Source organism: Sminthopsis crassicaudata, chromosome 5, assembly GCF_048593235.1.
Source record: "Sminthopsis crassicaudata isolate SCR6 chromosome 5, ASM4859323v1, whole genome shotgun sequence".
Taxonomy (NCBI): Eukaryota; Metazoa; Chordata; class Mammalia; order Dasyuromorphia; family Dasyuridae; genus Sminthopsis; species Sminthopsis crassicaudata.
In genome coordinates, this window is record NC_133621.1 from 229,355,974 (window position 1) to 229,378,142 (window position 22,169).

Sequence of the window (22,169 nt, forward strand, 5' to 3'; positions counted from 1 at the left end):
TGGGTGGAGACATTCCCAGGGAGCTCTTGGAACCAAGGATAGAGAAAAGCCTCTATTAAAGCTAACCAGGCCCCAGGAAAAGATTCAAGACTTTGAAGGAGACAATAAAGGATCTGGACTTTAACTCTTGGCTGCATTTGGGATTATCGAACTGAACTGAAACTAAGGCTGCCTCCAGAAGTTCCCCAAGAAACCTGCTCCCAGAGAAGAAGCATTTTTTGCAATAAAGTATTTTAAATTAAAGTAAGGATGGAATGGAAGGAGAGTGGAAATAATAAAGATGTCTCTATCCTCAAGGAGTTTGTATTCTAATTGGGGCACCGAATGGGGCAAAACTTCAATAGAACCAACTTTTCCACTTTCCCTATTCTAAAAATTTGAATCATCTATATGAACAAAGAAAGCTAATGGTTCTGCTTCTGCTTCTCCTATTCCTCTAGTTTTTTTTTTTAGTTCTGAGAGATTTCACAAAGATTGAAGTAAAACAATCCCCTGAGGTTCCTTCAAGTTCTGGGCAATCCTAAATCCATTATCTCCTGTTTTCTTACTCAATACCAACCTAAAGAGTGTTTCTCCAGCTCTCCTAATTTCAATGTTGTAACACCTAATGTGAGATCAGAGAGCCTTCAGACCTGGAGAAGGATAAACTTTTGGGGAAGCATCAGGAATGAAGAAGGAGTTGCAGAGCTCCAGGATAGAGCAGAGGTCTTTTGGGATGGGGACAGTAGTTCCTCTAACTGGGATACAACTGCATAGTTGCACATCCTTTCCTTATAAAGGATCATAGAATTATAGGGCAGAAAGAGAAAGAATGGGGAGGAGAGGAAGATCTCATCATATTATAAAGAGACTTTTTTTTTTTTTTTTTTTTTTTTTTGAGGAATGGGAGAAGTGACTCAAGGAAATAGGAAGCACCCTCTTCCTTACACACTCCAGCTTTTACAGCTGTACTCCTTAACCCAATTTTTTTATTCATCCCCCATTCCACATACCTTCTTTCTGATGTAACCCTATGATATATAGGGTAGGATTTCTGAGCATTAACTTTCCCAAGGCTTACCTTCATCAGAAGTGAATCTGAGTCTTTCGAGGATGTTCTTTAGGAAAAAGCTTCTTCTACCGGAAACAGGGATGGCCATTTTCATCTCTGAAACCTTTTGACCACAAGTTTGCTAATTCTAGGCATTACCTAAGCCTATGTAATACTAGCTTTGAGTAAGTTCAAGCCTAGAAAGTACAGTGAATAGTTCAAACCCAGCTTCAGACTTTTAACTAGTGGCTCTCTACCTCATTTTCCTCATCTATTAAAAGGAGGTTAAAAATAGCATCTATATCACCAAACTGTTGAAATCAAATGAGTCCTTTTTGTAAAGTGCCTGACATAAAATAGGTACTTAATGAATGCATATTTTCTTTCCAATTTGAGATATTAGAGTGATTTATAGGATTAAGAAATCAGAGATTATGAAATATACTTTAAAAGTCGCATGGTCACCTATTTTATAAGTGAGGACACTGGTTTGAGAGAAGGCAAATGAACCACCCAAGAACACAAAACAAGTTAGTGGTAGAGTCAGGGTGTGAGTCAGGGTCTCCTAATTCTTGCTTCAGCATTCTTGATCCTGCTTTAAGATGATTTACTGTATAGTTTAAAACTCCCTGTTTTAAACTTGGAAGTTTCTTGGAAGAGGAAGCAATATCTAACCCCATTCTAAGGAGATTAGAAGTATTCCCTAACTAAAGGGAACCAGCTTAAGGAAGTTAAGGGCAATGACCTTGATCAGATTTAGAACAAACTGAACTCTGTTACTTTCCAGCTGTGTGACCCCAGGCTTACAGTGTAAGATCTTACCATATCATTCTCCTACTCAATGAACTCCATTGGTTCCCTCTAATTTCTAGGATATGTCAGTTCCTTTCTTTAATTTTTAAAACCTTAACAACATTTCCCAATCTATTTTTCCAGCCTCATTCATAGAACATCACTCTCTCTCATCCCTCCAGTGATCCAGGCAAGCTAGCTTTCTTTCTGTCTCATACGCATTACATTTATCTCTTGTGTTTACAGTAGTCATCCCCATTCCTGAAGGCATTATCTCTTCACCACTTCCTTATAAAATGCCTCTCTTCTTTCAGGATGCACTACCTTCCACTTGAAGCCTTTTTTTCATCTATCCAATGACTAGCTCCTTCCCTTTGAAACTAGTAGGTGACACTGTGGAGAGAGCTCCAGACTCAAGAATATAATCCTATCTCAAAAATGTATTAGTTGTGTGATATGGGCAAGTTACTTGATTTCTATTTGCCTCAGTTTTTTTTTAATCTGTAAAAGAAAAAAACCTTCTAGGGTTGTTGTAAAAATCAAATGAGATAATATAAGTAAAGTGCTTCATAAATCTTAAAGCACTATAAAAAGTCCAGTTATTATCAGTATTATATTTATTTTTTAATTATTTATTCTGTGTACTTATACATGTGCTTCTTTTCTCTATTGGAATGTAGGCTACTTGTGAATAGCAACTATTTCATTCATTGTATTTGTACTTCCACTGCTTAGCATAGTGCCTAGAACATAGAAGAAGCTTAATAAAAGCCTGTTGATGGGATTGATTTGCCTCTCCTTCCCTTGAGTGAACTTCCTCAAGGAACAAGGGCAATCTTCACGTTCCCCTCCAGCTTTAGATCTCACAATGCTATTAAAGAAGAGAAGGATGCAGTTTTTCAAGGACATGGGAAACCTTCCAAGGACAGATACAAGAAACATTTGCCAATGTATCCTGAACTCTGGACCTGGGATTTCTGGAGCCTGAGTTTGGCTTAAAGTTTCTAATAAACTCCATCTGCCACATTCTCCCCTCACCCTACACTCCCAGGTTCTACTCAGCCTCACACATCAGCCTAGTCAGATTTCCTGGTGTTAGCACTCCATCCCATGGTGCCAAGGGCATTAGGGAATATTGAGCCAAAGTTTCATCATGTGTAAAAATAAGGTCGCTTCTGACTTCATGTCTCTGATTCTATGCTTCCTCTAAGCTCAGGAGAGTTTAAGCTGAATACTTGGGGGTCTTGCCAAGGATGTGGCTACTAACACTAGAGCTGAAGAAGGTCAGGGATTTATCATGGACCGTTTGAACTAGAGGGGAGCTTTGAGATTATTTAATTCAATCTCTTCATTTTATAATTCACTGGGGAGTGTAGGCACTACTTTTCTAAATCAGGATATTATTGGCATTAAATACAGTGGTGAATTTATGAACTAAAAGGTTTTAGGATGGTACCCCAAGTGGCAGGGAATAAATGCCAAGTCAGCCCCAGCTGACTATTAAAAAGCAGTCAATTTCCTTTTTTGGGTCTTCTCTCAGACTCTGATAGAATCAGCTATTAGCTATTAGTGGGGGTATGTTGGCAAAAGACAAGGGAAGGAGATGAATTTGTATTGGGGATGGATGGAACCTTAGGCAATCTCAGAAAGTGCTAAGTATAGCCTTATATTTATTTTGGAAGCCCAGTCAGACTGAATGCTAGCCTTTTCTGACCTTTCAATATCATCACCACCTTTCTGTGACTTGCTAACAAATGCACCAGTCTCACTCTTGCTCAGTATTGACCTGGGAAAGACTTGAAAATTTGTGGTTTAATTCCAGGTTAAGTGGTTTGGGGCAGAGGTTGCTCCTTGGTCAAGGATATTTGATTTGGGCAGGATTTAGTAACCCAAAGTGGCTTCCCACATAATTGTTATTCCATGTCCAGTGAGGACATCTGGGAGAGAGCAAGGACATAATGGGGTCCCTTGGCATTGAGTCTACCAGGTCCTTTGGGCAGAGACATGGGGGCTCTAATCCAGTCCTTGATTCAGTCAGTGATAGAGTCTACATGTTGTACTTAGTGTCAGTCCTCTTGGCATAGGGGGCATATGATGTGGTGCTGTTCACAAGAAGGTTTACTCTGGAAAAGTGCCACCTGGAAGGGACTAGGGACCTTGCACCCTCTCTGCTGACCCTGGGAAATTGGGGCTGGGCATGGCAAAGGGCACAAGCAGGTGAGGCAGAGAAGAATGGGGTTTCTGTCTCTGTTTTGGTGTGACCACTTGTGCACAAGGAGAAGTGGGTGGCAGGGTGAATAGGAATTCCCTGCCCCTTACCCCAGTTGGTGGGGTTAGCTGGTAGCTACGCTATGATCATGTCTTACGGCATAGTTGTCCTGCAGCTGGGGCCAGCTGGGATCTAAGCTTCCTGAGGAAGGAGGGGTCAGTGTGGGTGTGTTGGGGGTGGGGGAAAGCCAGGCGTCAGGGAGACTGTTCCTTCAGACTGGGCTAGATGCCCTGGCATCAGATTACAGGCCCAGCAATATTTTTGGCTGGGAGAGCCAGGGGCTGGAGGCGTGGAGTTCAGCAGCCGTAGCTGCCCTCTCAGGGGACCACACTCCCCATTCCTCTCCTCCTGAGATCGTGGATAATAAGAGAAGCAGACTCTGTAATTTCAAGAGGTCCAAGCCAGACAGTTCCATACAGCCCTCCCCAGGTCAAAAGGGGTATGGGCACCAGACGCCTAGTGTATCACTTTAGGCTTCTCTAGGTTTGCACACAGTTTCTGTAGAGTCTTTTTGATACGCAGGGCTGTGAGGCGAGCTGAAGGGTTGGGGTACCAACATTCCCGCATCATTTGTGCCAGACCTGAAAGAAACTGGAGGGCAGAAAGAGAGAGGAAGAGGGATTGAAAGAGGGAAATAGGAAGCATTGGAAATGAGAATTACAGAGAGAAATGTAGGAAGAGGGAAGAAGTATGCAATGGAGGAGGGAAAAACAGAAAGAAGAAGAGAGGAATAAAAATGGAAAAAGAAATTGGAGAGAGGGAGAAAAAACAGCATTAGGAGAGAAAAGAAAGGGGGGTTAAGAAGAAAAATAGAGAGACAACAGGAGAAGCATTATTTCATCTCCATATACTATTCGGATCCTGCTCCCTCTATCCCTCTACAGTCCCCTCTGAGAGATAGACACAGAAGGAAGACAGAAGTCCCGACCAAAAATTCCCCATTGTAATTCTCCTCTATTCTTGGGAATTCTGATCTTTCCAGGATGACCCCTCAACAGGCAAACATGCCACAACAAGATTTTGGAGAAAAGCACAGAGCAGGGTTCACTAAAGGTCTTATAGGCTCAGTAGAGGTAGCCCAAGCTTTCCACCCCTGCCACAGACCTTGACCTGTGAGGAGTTGGGATGGGCAGAGTTCAATACTTATTTAGGGAAACATATTAGGGCTAGGAGCCCAGAAGAGAGCAGTATGGTCATTCAGCTCCTTCTTTAAAGGCCAGGAAAGCTCTGCTTACCACATTCCCAGAAGCAAAGGAATCTCAGAGGGAGTTAGTCCCAAAGATCTTCCCAGGATTTTGTGTATATGTATATGGAGCTATCCAAAAATGAAACAATACCAGGTCTGGAGGCAGCTTGATCTCAAAATCTGACCTCAGATACTTACTAGCTGTGTGACCCTGGGCTGGTCACTTTACCTTTGTTTGCCCTAGTCATTTCATCTGTAAAATGGGGATAATAATAGCACCTACCTCCCAGAGTTATGAGGATAAAAGCACTTAGCCCAGTGTCTGGCACATAATAAGTACTATTACTATGTTAGCTTGGTGGGTTCTCTGTAAGGAGTCAAGCTGAGCCTATATGATCATTTGTCAGTAATGCTGTAAAAGGTTACCAGTCAGATGCCAATTGGACTAGATGACATCCAAGATGCCTGAGATTTCTCTCAAGACTGAGATTCTAGAATCCTAAAGCCCTACAGTGTGGGAATCTTTCTTGACCCTTCTCTAGAACGCTTGAGAAGCTCAAACAAAATAGGGTTTCTCCTTACAGCAATGGGCATTTAGGAGATAAGAAAGATGCGAAGAGATATGTATGAATGTCCAACATATATGTTTTCAAGATATATATGCATTCTAGTGCCTGCACATAGTAGGTGATTAATAAATGCTCATGACTTGATTTGACATATGCATTGATGGATGAATTCAACTCTCCAGGATGACTCCCTCTGGCCCTACTTCCTGACCATTGAATTGTCTCCATCCCCAACCCACTCCCCACCTCTACCCTGATGCTTGTTCATGATAAAATGGATCTGCAAGTATTAAAGCTGAGAATCCCTCCTCTTCTCCCTCACCCTCCCTCTGCCTCTTTTTGCAAGTGCCAACTCACCGGATCTGCAGCCAGACGGTTGGGAATGTTGGGGGTCTGCTGATCAACACAAACCACTTTTTTCATTTCTTCAAAACTGGGGTCGTTGGGAACCATGTCAAAGAAGGGCGGCCTGTAGTCCTCCACGATGCCTGGGGAGTAGGACAGACACACCATGGTGACACCATGTCCCAGTGGGAGGTAAGGCACAGAATGGGGAAGACCCCAATCTGGGGTCACTGTTTTTAGAATAAAAGGTTTTTATTTCCCAGCCTTACTTCCTACTATGTGAATATAAGATCAGCAATTCATCAATAGAATAGAGGTCATCAGCCAGGAGTTTCCCTTCTCTTTCCCATATTAAAACCTCTCTTTTGCTTTTTTCCTGTGTCTGCAGAAAGAATAACCATTCTTCTGGCCAAGGCCAATGATCTCTCTGCTTACATTCCCTCTGACTCCTTCAGGAGCTTCTCCCAGTAAACTCTCCCTCCTCATTCCCCTTGAATTGAGCCTGACAACTCCATCTCTGACTATACATTTGAACAAGCCATCTCCCATGCCTAGGATCTCCATCTCCTCCTTGCAGAACCTGTTTTCCTCCATGACTCACTCACATGGCCAACTGATCCCCCAACATGTCAGTCAGTTACAGTTTTCCTTGTAATTGACATAATTATCTCTGCTATGTGGTACTTTCCTCATCACTCCCCACTTCCCAGAAAATGAAAGCTTCATGAGGGTAGGTAGATTTTTTGTGTGTGCCCTTACAGAGGTGCTTAATAAATGATGCAGATATCTTGCTGGAAGAGAATTTTTGAGCCTGACTTTTGTTTTAGTTGGTTTATAATCAACTTTTTTATAATCAATGTAAAAATAATAAACATAATGGGATCTTTTTTACACTACACCTTTAAGTAAATATATATTTATAAATTTATATTTACATATTTATATTTATTTATTATATTTATTACATATACATGTTATACATATAAACTCATATTTACATGCACTTTGTATTTGTTCAAAGAGTTTTCTCCACAATAACCTTGTGAGGTAGGCAATATAAGCAGTAGGTAAGTGATGCAGGAGAAAGTCCAGAACCTGGAGTTCAGAGAACTTAAGTTCAAATGTGACCTCGGACACTTACTAGCTATGTGACTCTATGCTTCTTCCAGACTTAGTTTCCTTATCTGTAAAATGGAGATAATAACACCGGCTTCCCAGTTGTTGTGTAGATCAAATGAGATAACAATGCCAAATTTCTGGGTCCCCCTTAAAACATAATGTAAATGCTATCTATTGTTATTATTATTTTACAGATAAGGAAACAGATTCAAGGAAGGGAAGAGTATTGCTTTAAGATCTCAAAAATAATAAGGACTGAGTCAGAAAACTCAAGTCCTTTGACTAAATCTAGTGCTCTTAACATTATGCCATAATGACTCAGGTCAGACTACTGGTTCACTTTGGTTTCTACTACATATGTGTGTGTGTGTCTGTGTACACACATATGCATATACATAATAATTACATTATTATATATTACTACTATTCTAGGGCAGGTGGGTGGCACCACAGTGCATAGAGTTCCTGGTCTGAAATTAGGAAACTTCATCTTTCTGAGTTAAAATCTAGCCTCAGATACTTATTAACTGTGTGTCACTGCTGATTGGCACAAACCACTTTCCAGTTTCCTCACTTGTAAAATGATGTGGAGAAAGAAATGGCAAGCCACTTCAGTCAGTACCCTTTAACAAGAAAACCTCAAATGCAGTCATGAAGAGTTGGACCCAACTGAACACCAATAACCTTGTATTCTAATTCATCTTCCATGCAGCTGCTACGCTGATTTTCTTGAGGTCTGACCATGTCACTGTCCTGCTCCATAAACTCAAGTCTCCCTATTAACTCTGGCATCAATGTTGGGCATTGAACATTCTTCACAACCTGGGTCTCTCTTACCATTCCAATCTTCTTACCTTTTACTTACCTCCATCTACTCTCTACTTAATATTCTTAGTGATGCCAAAGAACCAGGGAAAACCAATTTTTATTTAGAAATCTCTGTTTTTGTTCTTTCTGATTTAGGTTATCAATAGTTATCATTATGTATCATTGTTTCATAAAAGGGGTTTGGTAGGATCCCTTCTTTACCAAATTTATTCCATATAATTTATTTAATATTGGAATTAGTTGCTTTTTAAGTGTTTAATAGAATTCACATCTGGTCCTGATGCTTTTCTCTTAGGAAGTTCATTTATGGCCTGTTCAATTTCTTTTTCTAAAATAAATGTTTAGATATTCTATTTCCTTTTCTATTAATCTAGGCAATTTATATTTTTGCAAATGTTCTTCCATTTTACTTAAATTGTTAAATTTATTGGCACATAATTGAACAAAATAACTCCTTATAATTGCTTTAATTTCATCTTTGTTAGTAGAATATAAAAAAGCCACTTTTAGAGAAATCAATCAATCAAATATGCATTAATTGCTTGCTATATACCATGGGCTAGGAAATATAAAGAAAGGAAAAACCACAAAAATAGTACCAGCCTCATGAAAATAAATAGATTCATAAAAGATATCTACAAGAATAAAAAGAAAGATAATATTTGAGAGTTAAAGTGACCTATTGTTTTTAGAATCCAACACTCCATTTCTGTGCCTTTCTGATTGTTTCTCTTGTCGGAAATGATCTCTTTATTTCTGCCTATTGACATCTTTGACTTCTGTCAAGACTCCAAATGCTATCTCCTGCAGAAGGCCTTTTGGGGGTTCTCTCCCTGCCCCAGATAACTTGAGCCTTCCCCTCTCTTCTGTATTGTTTTATGTTGCCTTTCCCATTTTAGTAAGATCCCTGCAAGAACCTTACCCTCAAGTGCTTAGCACAGTGTTTGATACATATTTGTTGATATGAGAGAGAAGTTTTCCCCTGATGCAAATAAATAGTCCATAGCCCAAGGACTGCATTCATTTGAAAATGTAGCACTGATTCAGGATGAAGTAAACAAAATTAGAAAAATTTCATATATAAATATATGTGAATGTATATATGTATGCATATTGATAAAAGATAGCCCAATTCTAATTTGAGAACGGACAATGAAATGCAATTCCTTTCTCTCTGAAGAAAGGTGGAGGGCTACAGATGTGGAATAGTGTATACTCTGTTCATTACCTTTGACATGTCAATGGGTTTCCTGCTTTATTTTGGGGGGGTTGAGGGGAATGAGGTAGGAGGAGCATGTGGGTGTTACAAGGTCTAATTCAATGGGGGTAGAGGTATTTGGGGGTTACATTAAAGAGGATCCTGATATAGAAACAAAAGGCATCAATATGATATGTTTGAAAAAAATGAAAGAAAGAAAATGCTTCCTATAGAGCTACAAAAGGCTCTTAGGAAATCTTTGTTCAAATGGGAAGGACCTCTAAGCCTAGAGATAGCCAGCCTTCCTACTCTGTCCTCCAAACTCTTCAATCACAGGCACTGAGCCAGTGACCAAGACCACACAGGCCACATCCCCATTAGGGCCATGCTCCAGCTGTGCTGGAGGTGGCTGCCTTCCAACCAGGCCCCTCCAGACTTGCATGTCCTAATCAGCACTACACTGAGGCCTGAGCATGTCTAATGGGCCTCTAATCAGAGCCAGGGCTGACACCAGATTACAGTGTTTATAATGAACACTGTCTGTGTGAAGTGGAATGAGCTTGCCTTGCCTTGCCCTAAGGAATAATTGAACACCCCTGTTCCTTCTCTCCTAGGATTCTAGACCCTCACCTGCTTCTGGGTTGGGAAAAGGAGTCTCACCTGATTCCAGATGCCTCCATCCCTTCCTTTCCACCCACCTAGAAGTTTCTTCAATCATCCTAGGTAAATCCTAGTGGGGGGTGAGGATTTGGAAGGGGCAGATCAGAGTTGTAGGACTCAGGTTTGGCTTGTATGACTGTGGTCAAGTCTTTAACCTCTCTGAATTTCAATTTCCTCATTTGTAAAATACAGGATTGCATCTGCTTTCTCAAGTTCTTCCTCTGCTCTAAATCTTATGATCTCATAAATCCTAACGCCTTTCCTAAGGGAGACTTCAGCCACTAAGGTTGGTGTGGAACTGTCCCTCACATATGCAAAGGATTCTGATACCATCAGAATGCCAGTGAGAGGACTTCCTAATAGGCTCACACTATAGACTGCCAACCCAATTGTGATTCCCAGCATGATTCTCTAGTGTTGTTCTTGGTGGGAAAATGCAGAGGATAAGACTGAGATAAAACTCAGATGAATCCAAGCTCTGACATTTAGTAGTCGTGTTAACTATATAGACAAGTAATCTCTGAGATAGCTTTTTCATCTATAAAAATAGCAGTTATGAGAGAGATAAGATAGAACACTGACCTTTGAGTCAAGCTGAGTTCAAGTCCACTCTGAGACACTAGTTATGTGACTCTGGCCAAGTCATTTAACCTTGATTTAAGTCAGTTTTTTGTTTTTTTTAAATGAGGATAATAAGGCACTGATTTCCTAGGATGATTATAAGTTAATAAAGTGCTATATAAATGCTATTATTAAAATGGAGATAAAATCATTTTATAAAACTCAAAAAACTATAGAAATTTGAGATATCATCGTCATTACTATTATCTTTCTATCTAGTTTTCCTTGAATATCTATCAAGGATATGTTTTCATGAAATTGGAGAGCAATTGTCCTAGATGCTCCATGGCCAAGGAAGACCCGATCAGGCGCCAAAATCCATCAGCAAGTCAACTTGAGTGTCTATTAAGAAGTTACAATATGGGGCTAGTAGATGGTACAATAGGTAGAGAATGGCTCTGGAGTCAGGAGGACCTGGGTTCAAGTGTGATCTTAGACATTAGCTGTATGACTCTGGGCAAGTAATTTAATTCCAGCTAAAAAAAAGTCATTATAATAATGATTATAATAATGGGATGAGAAATTGACCTGTATTTCCATTAGTATATTTTCATTGCCAATGGAGGTCAACATCTTTTCAATTTATAAAGGTGACTTGCTCAGAGCTGCACAGTTTGTATATGTCAGAGATAGGACCTGAATCCAAGTCTTCTTAGCCTCAAGAAGAAGCTTTCTATTCAATATGTCACATTATCTCTCGCTGATAGTGTTATCATTTAAGGAAATAGTAGAAATTATACAATATGTTACTGTGGATTATAACAATTTAACATCTACCAAATACCTAGCAAGACAACTTGGTGGCTAGAATTATATATCAATTCACTATCATTATAAATGCAGACCCCAAAATATTCTGGAGAACTCTACTAGGAAACTGGACCAATCCTGGACTTTTACCACATACCAAACTCTTGCCCATAATTGCCTGGACATAACATTGACCCACAAAAAAACTAAGAACAACATTTTACTATATACCTTTATCCTAGCTCTTCAAGCTACCCTAAGTAAAAAACTTTTACAATCTATACTTATCCCTTCCATATCACAAGGGTTAGGGGTACAGCACCCCCTCAATCTAGAAAACTGTATAAAAACTTCTGGCTTTCCTTTTATACTAAAAGAAGTCTGAATTTTTTCTTTTTCTTTTGTGGGTTGTTTACAGGATTTTATTATAAAATTTGGGTAATTTTGTGGTTATAAGTTATATGTACGTCGATTTAAGTAAAAGTAACATATAAAAATTTTAAATACAAACACTACAATAATTTTTATGCTGACTCACAATATATTGAAACCACAATGGGGGAAATCATGATATGAAAGGAATAACTAACAGAGGAGATAACATCATGTGAATGCATCATCCCCATAATCCTCTGCTACTGGAATTGTTTTGAGGATACTTTCCATGAAATTACATAGGATGAGCTGATATTTGAATACTTTTATTTAACTCTAGAAAGCTTCTTTGAACACCATGTAGAGATAGAAGCTATTGTTTGTCCATTATCGCCAAAGACAATCATGACATCAGGGAGGTGATGCCATAACATGCAAGTGAATTGGATTTGAGAGAAGAAGGGCTATTGCAAAGTCACCTGCCTCACTTTCCCCTCCAGAGCCATCCGGGTCCAGTAGCCAGATATAGATCAGGATGACTGGAGATGGCACTAGATGCAATGGGAGATGCCAGACTTTTTAAGCTAAGGTCTTTAACAAGTTTCAGTTTGACTGAGGCAATGTCTGTTCAGTGATCAAGGCTAAGTAAGAAAGAAATGAGACAAAAAATAGCTTTTTTAAAACTTGGCAAAAAAAAAAATATGCCATTAACTATAAAGTAGCATAACAAGCATCCCAGAACTATTTCTAAAGCCTACCAAAAAGGGTAAAAAATGGTAGGGGTAATAATAGCTCAATTTCTATAGCATTTTAAAGATTTACAGACTGATTTCTTCACAAGAACCCTGTGATAGACCAATATAATAGCCATTTGAAGGAGAAAGAAGCTGGGGGAGTGGTTAAATGATTAAACCAAATCCAAACTAGATTGAATTCAATCTAGCTCTTCTGACTTCAAAAGTCTATGCTCCCTTTAAGAAAATGTTCCTTTGATTGGAAACTGAGAGGATGCCCATCAGTTGGAGAAATGCTGCATAAATTATAGCATATGGATGTAATGGAATATTATTGTTCTATAAGAAACAATCAGCAGGATGATTTCAGAGAGGCCTGGAGAGACTGACATGAACTGATATTAAGTGAAGTGAGCAGAACCAAGAGAACACTATATGCAGCAATAACAAAATTATGTGACAATCAATTCTGATAGACATGGCTCTTTTCAACAATGAGGTGATTCACTCTTGTAACAAAGAAGAAAAGACCAAATCAATACATTGGCCATATCTGACATTTTGCATCTATAATCTACTCTCTCTCTCTCTCAAGAGTCAGTATTCTTTCCAAAGGTTCCCAAAGACATCCCACCTCAACATCATTTTACTGAGATTATAATTCCATCTGCTAATCCATCCCTTCTCTGGCACTGAAGACCAAGCTGGATACTAGAAAGAGGAGTCAAGCCACTCGTCTATCAGTCGACCAGGGAATAGGATACCCTGGGCAGGGTGAAACAAAGTAGCACTCACCATTCACTATGGTCCGGCGGGCTATCTCCCATAGCACCAGACCAAAGGCCCAGATGTCTGTCCATTTGTAAGATTCAAAGCAGTCAGTGCGAAGCTGCTCATCCAATACTTCTGGTGCCATGTACCTCTTGGTGCCCACCCGAGGGTTGTTGCCAATGTCCAGGGAGTCACTGCCTTGAGAATGCATTACTGCCAGGCCTGTGGGTACAATGCCTCATCATCTGGGGCTCTGGGTCCCATGACCCCAACATGCCATCCAGAGTTTCTGCTTTTCAGGGCATTCCCCAAAGCCTGTGGCCCAGAAAGGAAAATCAGGGAGAAGACGAGGGAAAGGAAATAAAATCCAAGAAAAAAAGAGAGGAAATACAGTTGAAGATTGAAAAATCAAGATAGACTCACAGAGATACAGAAAGAGAAAGGAGAATTATAACATTTTTTTTCTAACTTTTCAAAGTGACTCTGAGATTATTCCATAGAATCCCATGAACTAATAACAGCTTCTTAGCTTTCTTTGTATTCCTATCACTTGGCTGAGTGCCTGGTATGTAGTAAATACTCAGATTTCTATAGCACTTAAGGCTTTATGAAGCATTTTCCACACAACACCTCTGGTATCATTGCGACCATTTAGCAGATGAGGAAACTAGGCCCAGAGTGATTACACAGTTTGCCCAAAGTACATCACTGGCACATGCCAAAAGTGGGAGTAGAATCCAGGGCTCCAGACTTAGCCTACGGCTTCCCAGGCTCACTGCCTCTGCAGGCTAGCAAAGGCTGAGACATGCAAAGACAGAATCACACAAGAGGCAGAAGCAAACAACAAAAAAGAGGCAGAAAGACTTTTTGCCTGTCTCCCTTCCTATCAAATAATGAAGACCCAAAGTCCTGGGACCAGCCTTCCCCTCTCAGGAGCAGCCTAGTCCCATTCCCACGGACTCCTCACCCAGGTCCGCTATGCAACACTGTAGGTTGCTTTTGACCAAGACATTACGGCTCTTCAGGTCCCGGTGGGCGATGGCTGGCTTGCCCTGGGTTCCAAAGATCTCCACGTGAAGGTGGGCCAGACCACAGGCAATGGAGTGGGCCAGCCTCAGGGCCAACCCTCGATCCAGTGGCTGCCGCTGCAGGAAGTCATACAAGGAGCCATGCTCATGATAGTGGGTGATCAGCCACAACTGGGTACTGGAATTGCGGGATGTCATGTCAGAAGCAATGAAACCTGGGGGGAAGGGAGAAGAGAACTGAGCAGTGACAAGGATGGGGCTAAGCTTTAGAGGTTGCCTCTTTTATCATGAGACTCAAAGCAAGCAGGTGGTTGGCTTTTATGGGTCTAACACTAACCATTCACATTTCTATGGTGGTCAGAATTTCCAACGGCTCTTTTAGGTGGGCAGTGCAAGAATTTAGCTGTTTTATACATGATGGAATTAGATCTAGAGTTCTGTATTTTGCCTAGGGTTACAAACAGCTAAGGGCAGCTAGGTGGCACCAGAGTGCATTAAGTCAGGAAGACTTTCCTGAGTTCAAATCTGACCTCAGACACTTAACTATCTATATGACACTGGGCAAGTCACATAATCCTATTTGCCTCAGTTTCCTAGCTAGAGAAGGAAATGGCTAATTACTCCAGTATTTTTGCCAAATAGGGTCAGGAAGAGTCAGACAAAATTTAAAAACAATAACAAAAAACAGCTAGGGTCAAAACTCAGCTCTTCCAAAACTGAATAGTTCTCTTTCTGCTCCATTTTAGATGGGGTATGTATATGTATGTGCATATGTGCACATATGTATATACATATGTGTGCACGCATATGTCCATGAACCTGTGTGCACATGCCCATGAGCCCACGCATGTGTGTGTTTTGTGGAGATAGTGCTGGGGCTGGCCCAGTGGGCTCACCAAGAACATTGTCATGTCTAAGTAGCACTGTGTTGTAGATTTCGGTCTCCCGGAACCAGGACTGCTCATCTCTGGAGGAGAAGATTTTAACAGCCACACTTTCACCATGCCACAAGCCTCTCCACACTTCCCCATAGCGGCCCTTGCCTGTAAAAGGAATATAAGAAAGGAAGATGGAAGGGAGAGTCTCCTGCATAGGGCAGCTCTATCCTTGAACAGATCCTCCCCCAGATGCCTATCCTGTATCCATAGGATCCAACCCTGATTATATTTCAGACCTTCAATCAGCCTCAGAGTCTAATCATAGCTGGTAAATCTCCTCATCCCATTCTCCTAAGAACCCACAGGATAACCTCTCTCTTGCCTTCTTCTCTAGATTTTCCCACCATAGAATGGTCCCTTCCCATGCCACCCCCAATACCCACACATAGAGTGACCCCTCTTTTTCCTCCCTCTCACCAGAGCATGGCCTCCTCTCCCCTCCAACATACAGGACATCACTTCCCTCATCTCCTGCCCTGATGCACATAAGGTGCTATATATTTAACTCCTTTCTCCCTCCCCAGCTCACCCACACACTCCACCAGAGCAATTTGCCGAGCTACTGTCCGCTGGACCAGGAAGGGAAGGCCAGAACCACTGCCTGTAGTGCAGTCACTGTCCAGAAGATCCTGGGGTCGAGCAAGGAAAAAGTGTAAGAGAAAAGCTTGACTTTTTTCCCCATCTTTCTCTTTTCTGGGAGTTTCCAGCCAAGTTTAGGCTCATGATGGACTACAAAGCACATAGCTGTCTGTCTCTGTATGTCTGACTTCTCTATCTGTCTTTGTGATTTTTCCCCCATCTTTCTCTTTTCTGGGCATTTCCAGCAAAGTTTGGGCTCATGATGGACTACAAAGTACATAGCTCTCTCTCTCTCTGTATGTCTGACTTCTCTATCTGTCTTTGTGATTTGTGACCCTCTTTCTTTATCAATCTCTGTGTTCATTTCTATCTCTTTTTGTTTTGTCAATATTTCCAGCCATTTATTTCCCTGCTTCTTTCTCCCTGTCTTGTAACTCCTTCGCTGATACCCTCTCTCCCCTTTCTGTACATCCTTGAAACTCTGAGGCCCTCACCCCCAGTGTGCTGTCCCCCAGCTCCGATGCCTTCAGGATGAGGCTGGATTCTCCCAGGTCACTGTGCAAGGCTCTTTGTTTCTCACGCCTTCGACTGAGGTGCCACAGACCCAGGGCCCCCAGCCCCAGGAGGATCAGCAGAGCCAGCCCAGGGCCCAAAATCAGTGGCAGTTGGTTAGTTCGATGGGGTTCCTCTGGTGTGGCTGATGTGGCTGGTGAAAGTGGAGAAACAACTGAGATCCACTTTCTGTAAGGAACTCATTCCCCAGGGGATAAGTCAAGACCCTACTCCATTTTAATAATCTTTTGTCCACCGGGCTCTGTAAAGTCTAAATTGGGTATACGTAAAGCGATTATAGACTTTATTTTATCTCTTTGGGAGAAAAATTTACCTGACCCTAAGCCCAAGATGGAGACAGAATTAATATGGGTGGCCTACCTCCTTCCCACTCCCAGGGGACCCATAGAAACCAGTGACGGTGAGAGCTTTGAATTGGTGTATCTGGACTGAATAGGCCAACTGAGTTAGTTAGATGGACAGGGTGTGATGTGTATATAAGGGAAATCAGGTCAAAGGGAGCAAAGATGCTAGCTGGGTAGGAAGGATGACAATGCCCAGGAATGTGGGCAGAAGATGAGACCCGCACTTGCTAACTTCAGGGTGATGTTGAGGTTGCAGAGAGGTTCGGAGCAGCAACGATGGGCAAAGGCCTCAGTGGGCAGTCCCAGACACGTCTCTTCGTAGTGGTAGTTACTGCAGCCCCGGTACTCTCGGGGTTGTTCTCCTGGCTCTTTTATCAGCCACACAGTGCACCAAGACCCCTGGCAGGTTGAAGATCCCTTGCAGTTGAAGTTCTCACAGGCACAGGTCAAGAGAGAGTTGGGTGAGGACATCGTAGAACCACCTGACAGACAGAAGGACAGAAGGACAACTCAGGGACTTGGAATGACAACTCACAACAAGGGAGACTCCAACATATGCCTTCCAAGACTGGTCCCAGGCTCCCATAGCAGAGGGGCTCAGAACCAACGGCTGCAACAAGGGCTGCCCTATTATAATGCATTTCTATCAATATACCTCATATCCTGTGCCTGTAGCTCCAAGACAGGTCCTATCATATCCTGCATGTATACTTTGAAAGACCTTAGAGGCAATATAGTCTTCTCCATTAAACAGAAGAGAGAAACGAGACTCAGAGAATAGACTGACTCACACGAACAATATTTGAGTCAGGATTTGAACCCAGATCCTCTGATTCCAGCTCCCACATTCTATCATGGTTGTCCTTAAGTCTCTGAGGCATAGTCAGTCACTATGGAGTCTCACTCTGGTTTTTAGTAATTTAGCACCTACCTTAGGCTTTTAAGGGTGTTTCCTACCCCCATTTACCAACCATCTCCATTACATTTAGCTTAATATTGCTAGCACAACCTTGGGGGGGAAGGAGAGGAGAAAAAGGAATGAATGGCATCTGTTTTTCACTACTACCTCATGAGCTCTGCTAGTCCCACCCAGATCTTTACGAGTCTCATAGTCGCTTCCCTTGCCCCTCTTTCCCCCGAAGTCCCATACAAAATAGTCAGAGCCAGGGTTAAAGCTGTTTCCCAACAATTAGATCAAACAACCTTACTCCTCTAATCGCCCTCCATGGGATTAAGTTTGACTCAGGTGGCAAGGAGAAAAGGCTGAGGAATCCTAAAAGAGCTAGGTGAAGGCTTTTTCCCACATTCATGTCCTTGGCTTCCATTTTTGCCTTCATTCCTCTTGTCTATCCTTATCTCCTCAAATTCTTTCACTCCATCATTTTCCATCTAATCTGTTCCCTCATTTATTCTATTCCAAGTTTCCTCCACTACTCATCACATCTGCATTGTCTTTCTTCTATCTACTTCATGTCTCATTTACTCTCTCAGGTATCCTCTCCCATCACCTCTCTCATCTACTTTAATTCTAACTGTAAAGATGGGTCTAGGAGGACTGTGGTCCTGTACTCATAATTGAACCCCAGGCTACTTTTTAGAATGGCTTATTCAATATCAAGTAGACTTGCAGCCCCCAAAGTCACTGGAGCTTTAGTCTCTGGTAATGGATCCTAGCCCTTTTCTGGCCAGTGGGGTGTCCAAAATGAAAGAGAAATCCTGGCCTGGCAGGGAACAAAAATACTTCCTCTCAGATTTTGACTGTAACATGGTAAGGGTTAAGAAAAAAAAATCAAAAGCATATAGATTAAAGAAAAATGCAACAAAGATAGTAAAATGAGTAGAAAACCGGGAGGCAAGAGATCTAGATTCTAATCCTGCTTTTGTAGCTATGTGACTTCCATATTATGAACCTTGATTTCCTTAATCTGAAAATAGGATAATTACTATTTGCACTAACAACCTTAAAGAGATGTATAGCTTTATGAGGAAAGTGTTTTTCAAACTTTTAAGCTCCATAAAGAAAAGAGTTGTTTTTGGTGGATGAGACCTCTGACTTCATTGGCAGAAGATGATCCAGTGAGAACTTGGTTCTACCAATACAGATCTGTATCTGTTCTTCAGTTCTGAGCCTTAGAAAGTTTTCTGGTGGCACCTTAAGATTTCACAAGATATCATACAATGAGTATATGTTAGAAGTGGAATTCGAACCCATGTCTTTCTGATGCTCATATGGGCTGTTATTATTATCTATAAAATGAGAGAAACCAGTTTTTTCTTTCTTTCTTTCTTTCTTTTTTCTTTCTTTCTTTCTTTCTTTCTCTCTTTCTCTCTCTCTTTCCTTCTTTCTACCTTTCTTTCTACCTTTCTTTCTTTCTCTCTTTCTTTCTCTCTCTCTTTCTTTCTTTCTTTCTTTCTTTCTTTCTTTCTTTCTTTCTTTCTTTCTTTCTCTCTCTCTCTCTCTCTCTTTCTTTCTTCCTTTCTTTCTTTCTTTCTTTCTTTCTTTCTTTCTTTCTTTCTTTCTTTCTTTCTTTCTTTCTTTCTTTCTTTCTTTCTTTCTTTCTTTCTTTCTTTCTTTCTTTCTTTTTCAAGAGCAATAATGCTCCTCTTTTCTTTAAATTTAAATAATAGCTTTTTATAGCCAATTGCTTTGGGATCTAAAATTCTGTGATTCTGTGACTGGATGATCTTTAAGTTCCTTTCTGCCTTGAATCCTAAGTTATTAGCCCTCTTGATCACAAACCTGCCTCTGCCCAAATGAAGCTGGAAGCAGCTAGGAGAGAGCAAGATTATTCATTTCACTGGATCCAACAATACAGGATTAGTTGAGACTAAAAAAAGGGGGCTCTGGGATTCAGCTGAGTGCCCTATCTCCTTTTCTTTCTCAAAGCATTCTAGAGCATTTCCTTGTACCCATCTACATCCTCTTCCTTCTGCTTTATCATTTATTCTCTATCTCTCCACTTTTAGTTACCCATCCACCTGTCCTTCATTCTACCAACCTATCCCATTTGGCTGCCTCTTCATGATTCCTACAAGATATTCTCTCCTCCTGGCCTTAATCCCCCAATCTGGCCAACATGTCAAGACAAAGTTGAAGCAGCATCCTTAGATCCTACTTAAGGGCTCCTGGGCCTCCCTCCAATCCTCCTTTCTGTCTTAGTCCTAGATGGGTTTCAAGATCCTACTCCCCCACCTCATAGAAACTCACCATCAGCCAGGCCCAGAGCCAGCAGCAACACGAGCAGGTCCATCCCAGGGGGACTCAGGACCTCCTCCTAGATGAGGAATAAGGAAGAAGGGTGGGCAGATCTTATTCTTCCTGCAGGGACCTCAGACACTGACCGTACATCCAGTCCTACATGGAGCCCCTAAAATGTCCTTCTCACTCAGAATCCCCTGGAGTTGTGAATGTGAGTGGTGTGTTTTGTTGGGTTGGGTTTTTTGGTTTTTTTTTGCATGGGGTGGAGTTGGGGGGGGTGTTATCCTCCTCCCTTCCCAGGCAGCTCACTCTGGGGAGTGGCTTTGTAAGGGAAGTCCGGGCCAACTTCCCCAATGGAAACCAAATCGCCTGGGAGGAGTAAAGGGTGTACATGGGGGGGGGGGGAGGGGAGGAGATGCACTATCAGTGACTCAGAGCTTATGAAAGCACCCCATCCTCTTATGCTCCAGCCACTAGCTTGGTAAAAGTCAGAAGCAGGGCATTTTGAGGAATACAAAAGTCATTTCTTAGTTCTCTTTGGCCCACCATTTTTCTCCTGTCTGGGTGTGTTTACCCTACATGACCCCCTTGCTGCTTTTCAAGCACCCCTTTCCAGCCCAATCCCTTTGCTCTTGCCTGATCATCTACCCTTGCTCTTTCCCCCCTTCCTCACTGCCCCCCCCCCCAGTACCACCTTCTTCCCCACCCCTCCCAGCCCTGGCGGCCTGAAGCATAAACAAGCGACTGTCTCCACTTCCTGCCATTCACCGTCCAGCCAGGCTGGGAACAGGAATCAAGATTGTTTAGATTGGGGTCTGGATAGAGCACAGAGGAGTCACGAAAGCAATTGTGGGGTGGGGGGAAGGCCTCTAGCCACATTCCTTGGATGGAACAGGTCCCTGGAGGCCTATAGCAAGGTTGGCCTGAGGACAGCTATCCCCATTCCCACTCTCATCAGAGAACATTAAGGTGAGAAAAATCTTAGAGATCATCTTGTCTAATCCTTCATTTGACAAAGAAATAAACCAAGGCCCAGAGAGGAGGGGAAGTAACTTGACCAAAGTCACACTACTACATCTTCTGACTCCCCATTCAATCCCTTTTATATGCAATAGAAAAATTAAAGGATCTGTGTTTAAATCTCAACTGCAATTTACTACCTGGGTGAGCGTGAGAAAGCTCTTTGGATCTCAATTTCCTCATGTGGAAAAAGAGGATGTGGTCTCTTCCAGCTTTCAATCATATGATCTTGTGAATGAGGGTGAGAAATCAGAGCCTGGGCCTTTGGGAGACCTGTCAGGATCCGAAATCAGGGGACAGATCTCAGGTCCATTTTCATTTTATAATTGAAGAAGCTTTGGGAGTCTATGTGATTTGCCCAAGATAGAGGGCTGACATCAAAAGTCAAGGAAAGTAGACCTTGGATAGGAAATGTCATCTGCATCCAGAAAGAGAACTATGATGATTGAATGCAAATCAAGACATGCTAGGTTCAATTTTTTTCTTTTTCTTTTTTTCTCCTCTATTAGTTTTTTCCTTTTGTTCTGATTTTTCTCTCCCAACATAATTCATAAAGAAATGTGTATTTTAAAATGGCAAAAACAAGATTATACAATGATCAGTTCTGACAGACTTGGCTCTTTTTAACAATGAGATGATGGAAGCCAGTTTCAATTATCTTATGATGAAGAGAGCTATTTACACTCAGAGAGAGGACTGTGGGAACTGAGTGTGGATCACAACATAGCACTTTCACTTTTTTTGTTGTTCTTTGCTTGCATTTTGTTTTCTTTCTCATTTTTTCCTTTTTGATCTGATCTTTCTTGTGCAGCAAGATAATTGTATAAGTATGTATACATATATTGGATTTAACACATATTTTAACATATTTAACATATAATGAATTACTTGTCATCTAGGGGAAGGTGGGGGGGAGGGAAAAAATTTGGAACACAAGGTTTTGCAAGGGTCAATGTTGAAAAATTATCCATGCATATGTTTTAAAAATAAAAAGCTTTAATTAAAAAATGTACATGTATAACCAGAAAAAAATAAAATAATTTTTTTTAAAAGAAGAAATCATGAAAGGAAACCATTCTTGGTCCTGCTCCTAGCCCATTTCAGATACTTGAGTGTTAAGGTATATTGTTTACTACACAGACTCTGTTGACTCCTCTCCACTTGTGATCTTTAGAAAAAGCTTCTTTACTTATTGTAGGAAGAGAATGAGGGGGAAGAGGAGTCCTTGCTAAGGGAGAGAG

General features: G+C 41.4%; 1 protein-coding gene across 2 annotated transcripts in view; it reads right to left on the minus strand.

The window, feature by feature from the left end:
• Positions 1–2,438: 2,438 nt before the first annotated feature.
• The window catches only part of ACVRL1 (activin A receptor like type 1), a 28,040-nt gene continuing 8,309 nt past the window's right edge, over positions 2,439–22,169 (minus strand). The window contains exons 2-10 of one of the 2 annotated variants that reach the window (XM_074270341.1): positions 19,918–19,984; positions 16,934–17,191; positions 16,287–16,498; positions 15,743–15,842; positions 15,172–15,318; positions 14,215–14,490; positions 13,272–13,469; positions 6,204–6,334; positions 2,439–4,682 (exon numbers count right to left, since the gene is read on the minus strand). In XM_074270341.1, coding sequence (XP_074126442.1) covers positions 4,548–4,682; positions 6,204–6,334; positions 13,272–13,469; positions 14,215–14,490; positions 15,172–15,318; positions 15,743–15,842; positions 16,287–16,498; positions 16,934–17,191; positions 19,918–19,960 — 1,500 coding nt within the window. In that variant the 5' untranslated portion in view covers positions 19,961–19,984 and the 3' untranslated portion in view covers positions 2,439–4,547. The remainder of the gene's footprint in view (positions 4,683–6,203; positions 6,335–13,271; positions 13,470–14,214; positions 14,491–15,171; positions 15,319–15,742; positions 15,843–16,286; positions 16,499–16,933; positions 17,192–19,917; positions 19,985–22,169) is intronic. The other variant, XM_074270342.1, reaches the window with a different exon arrangement.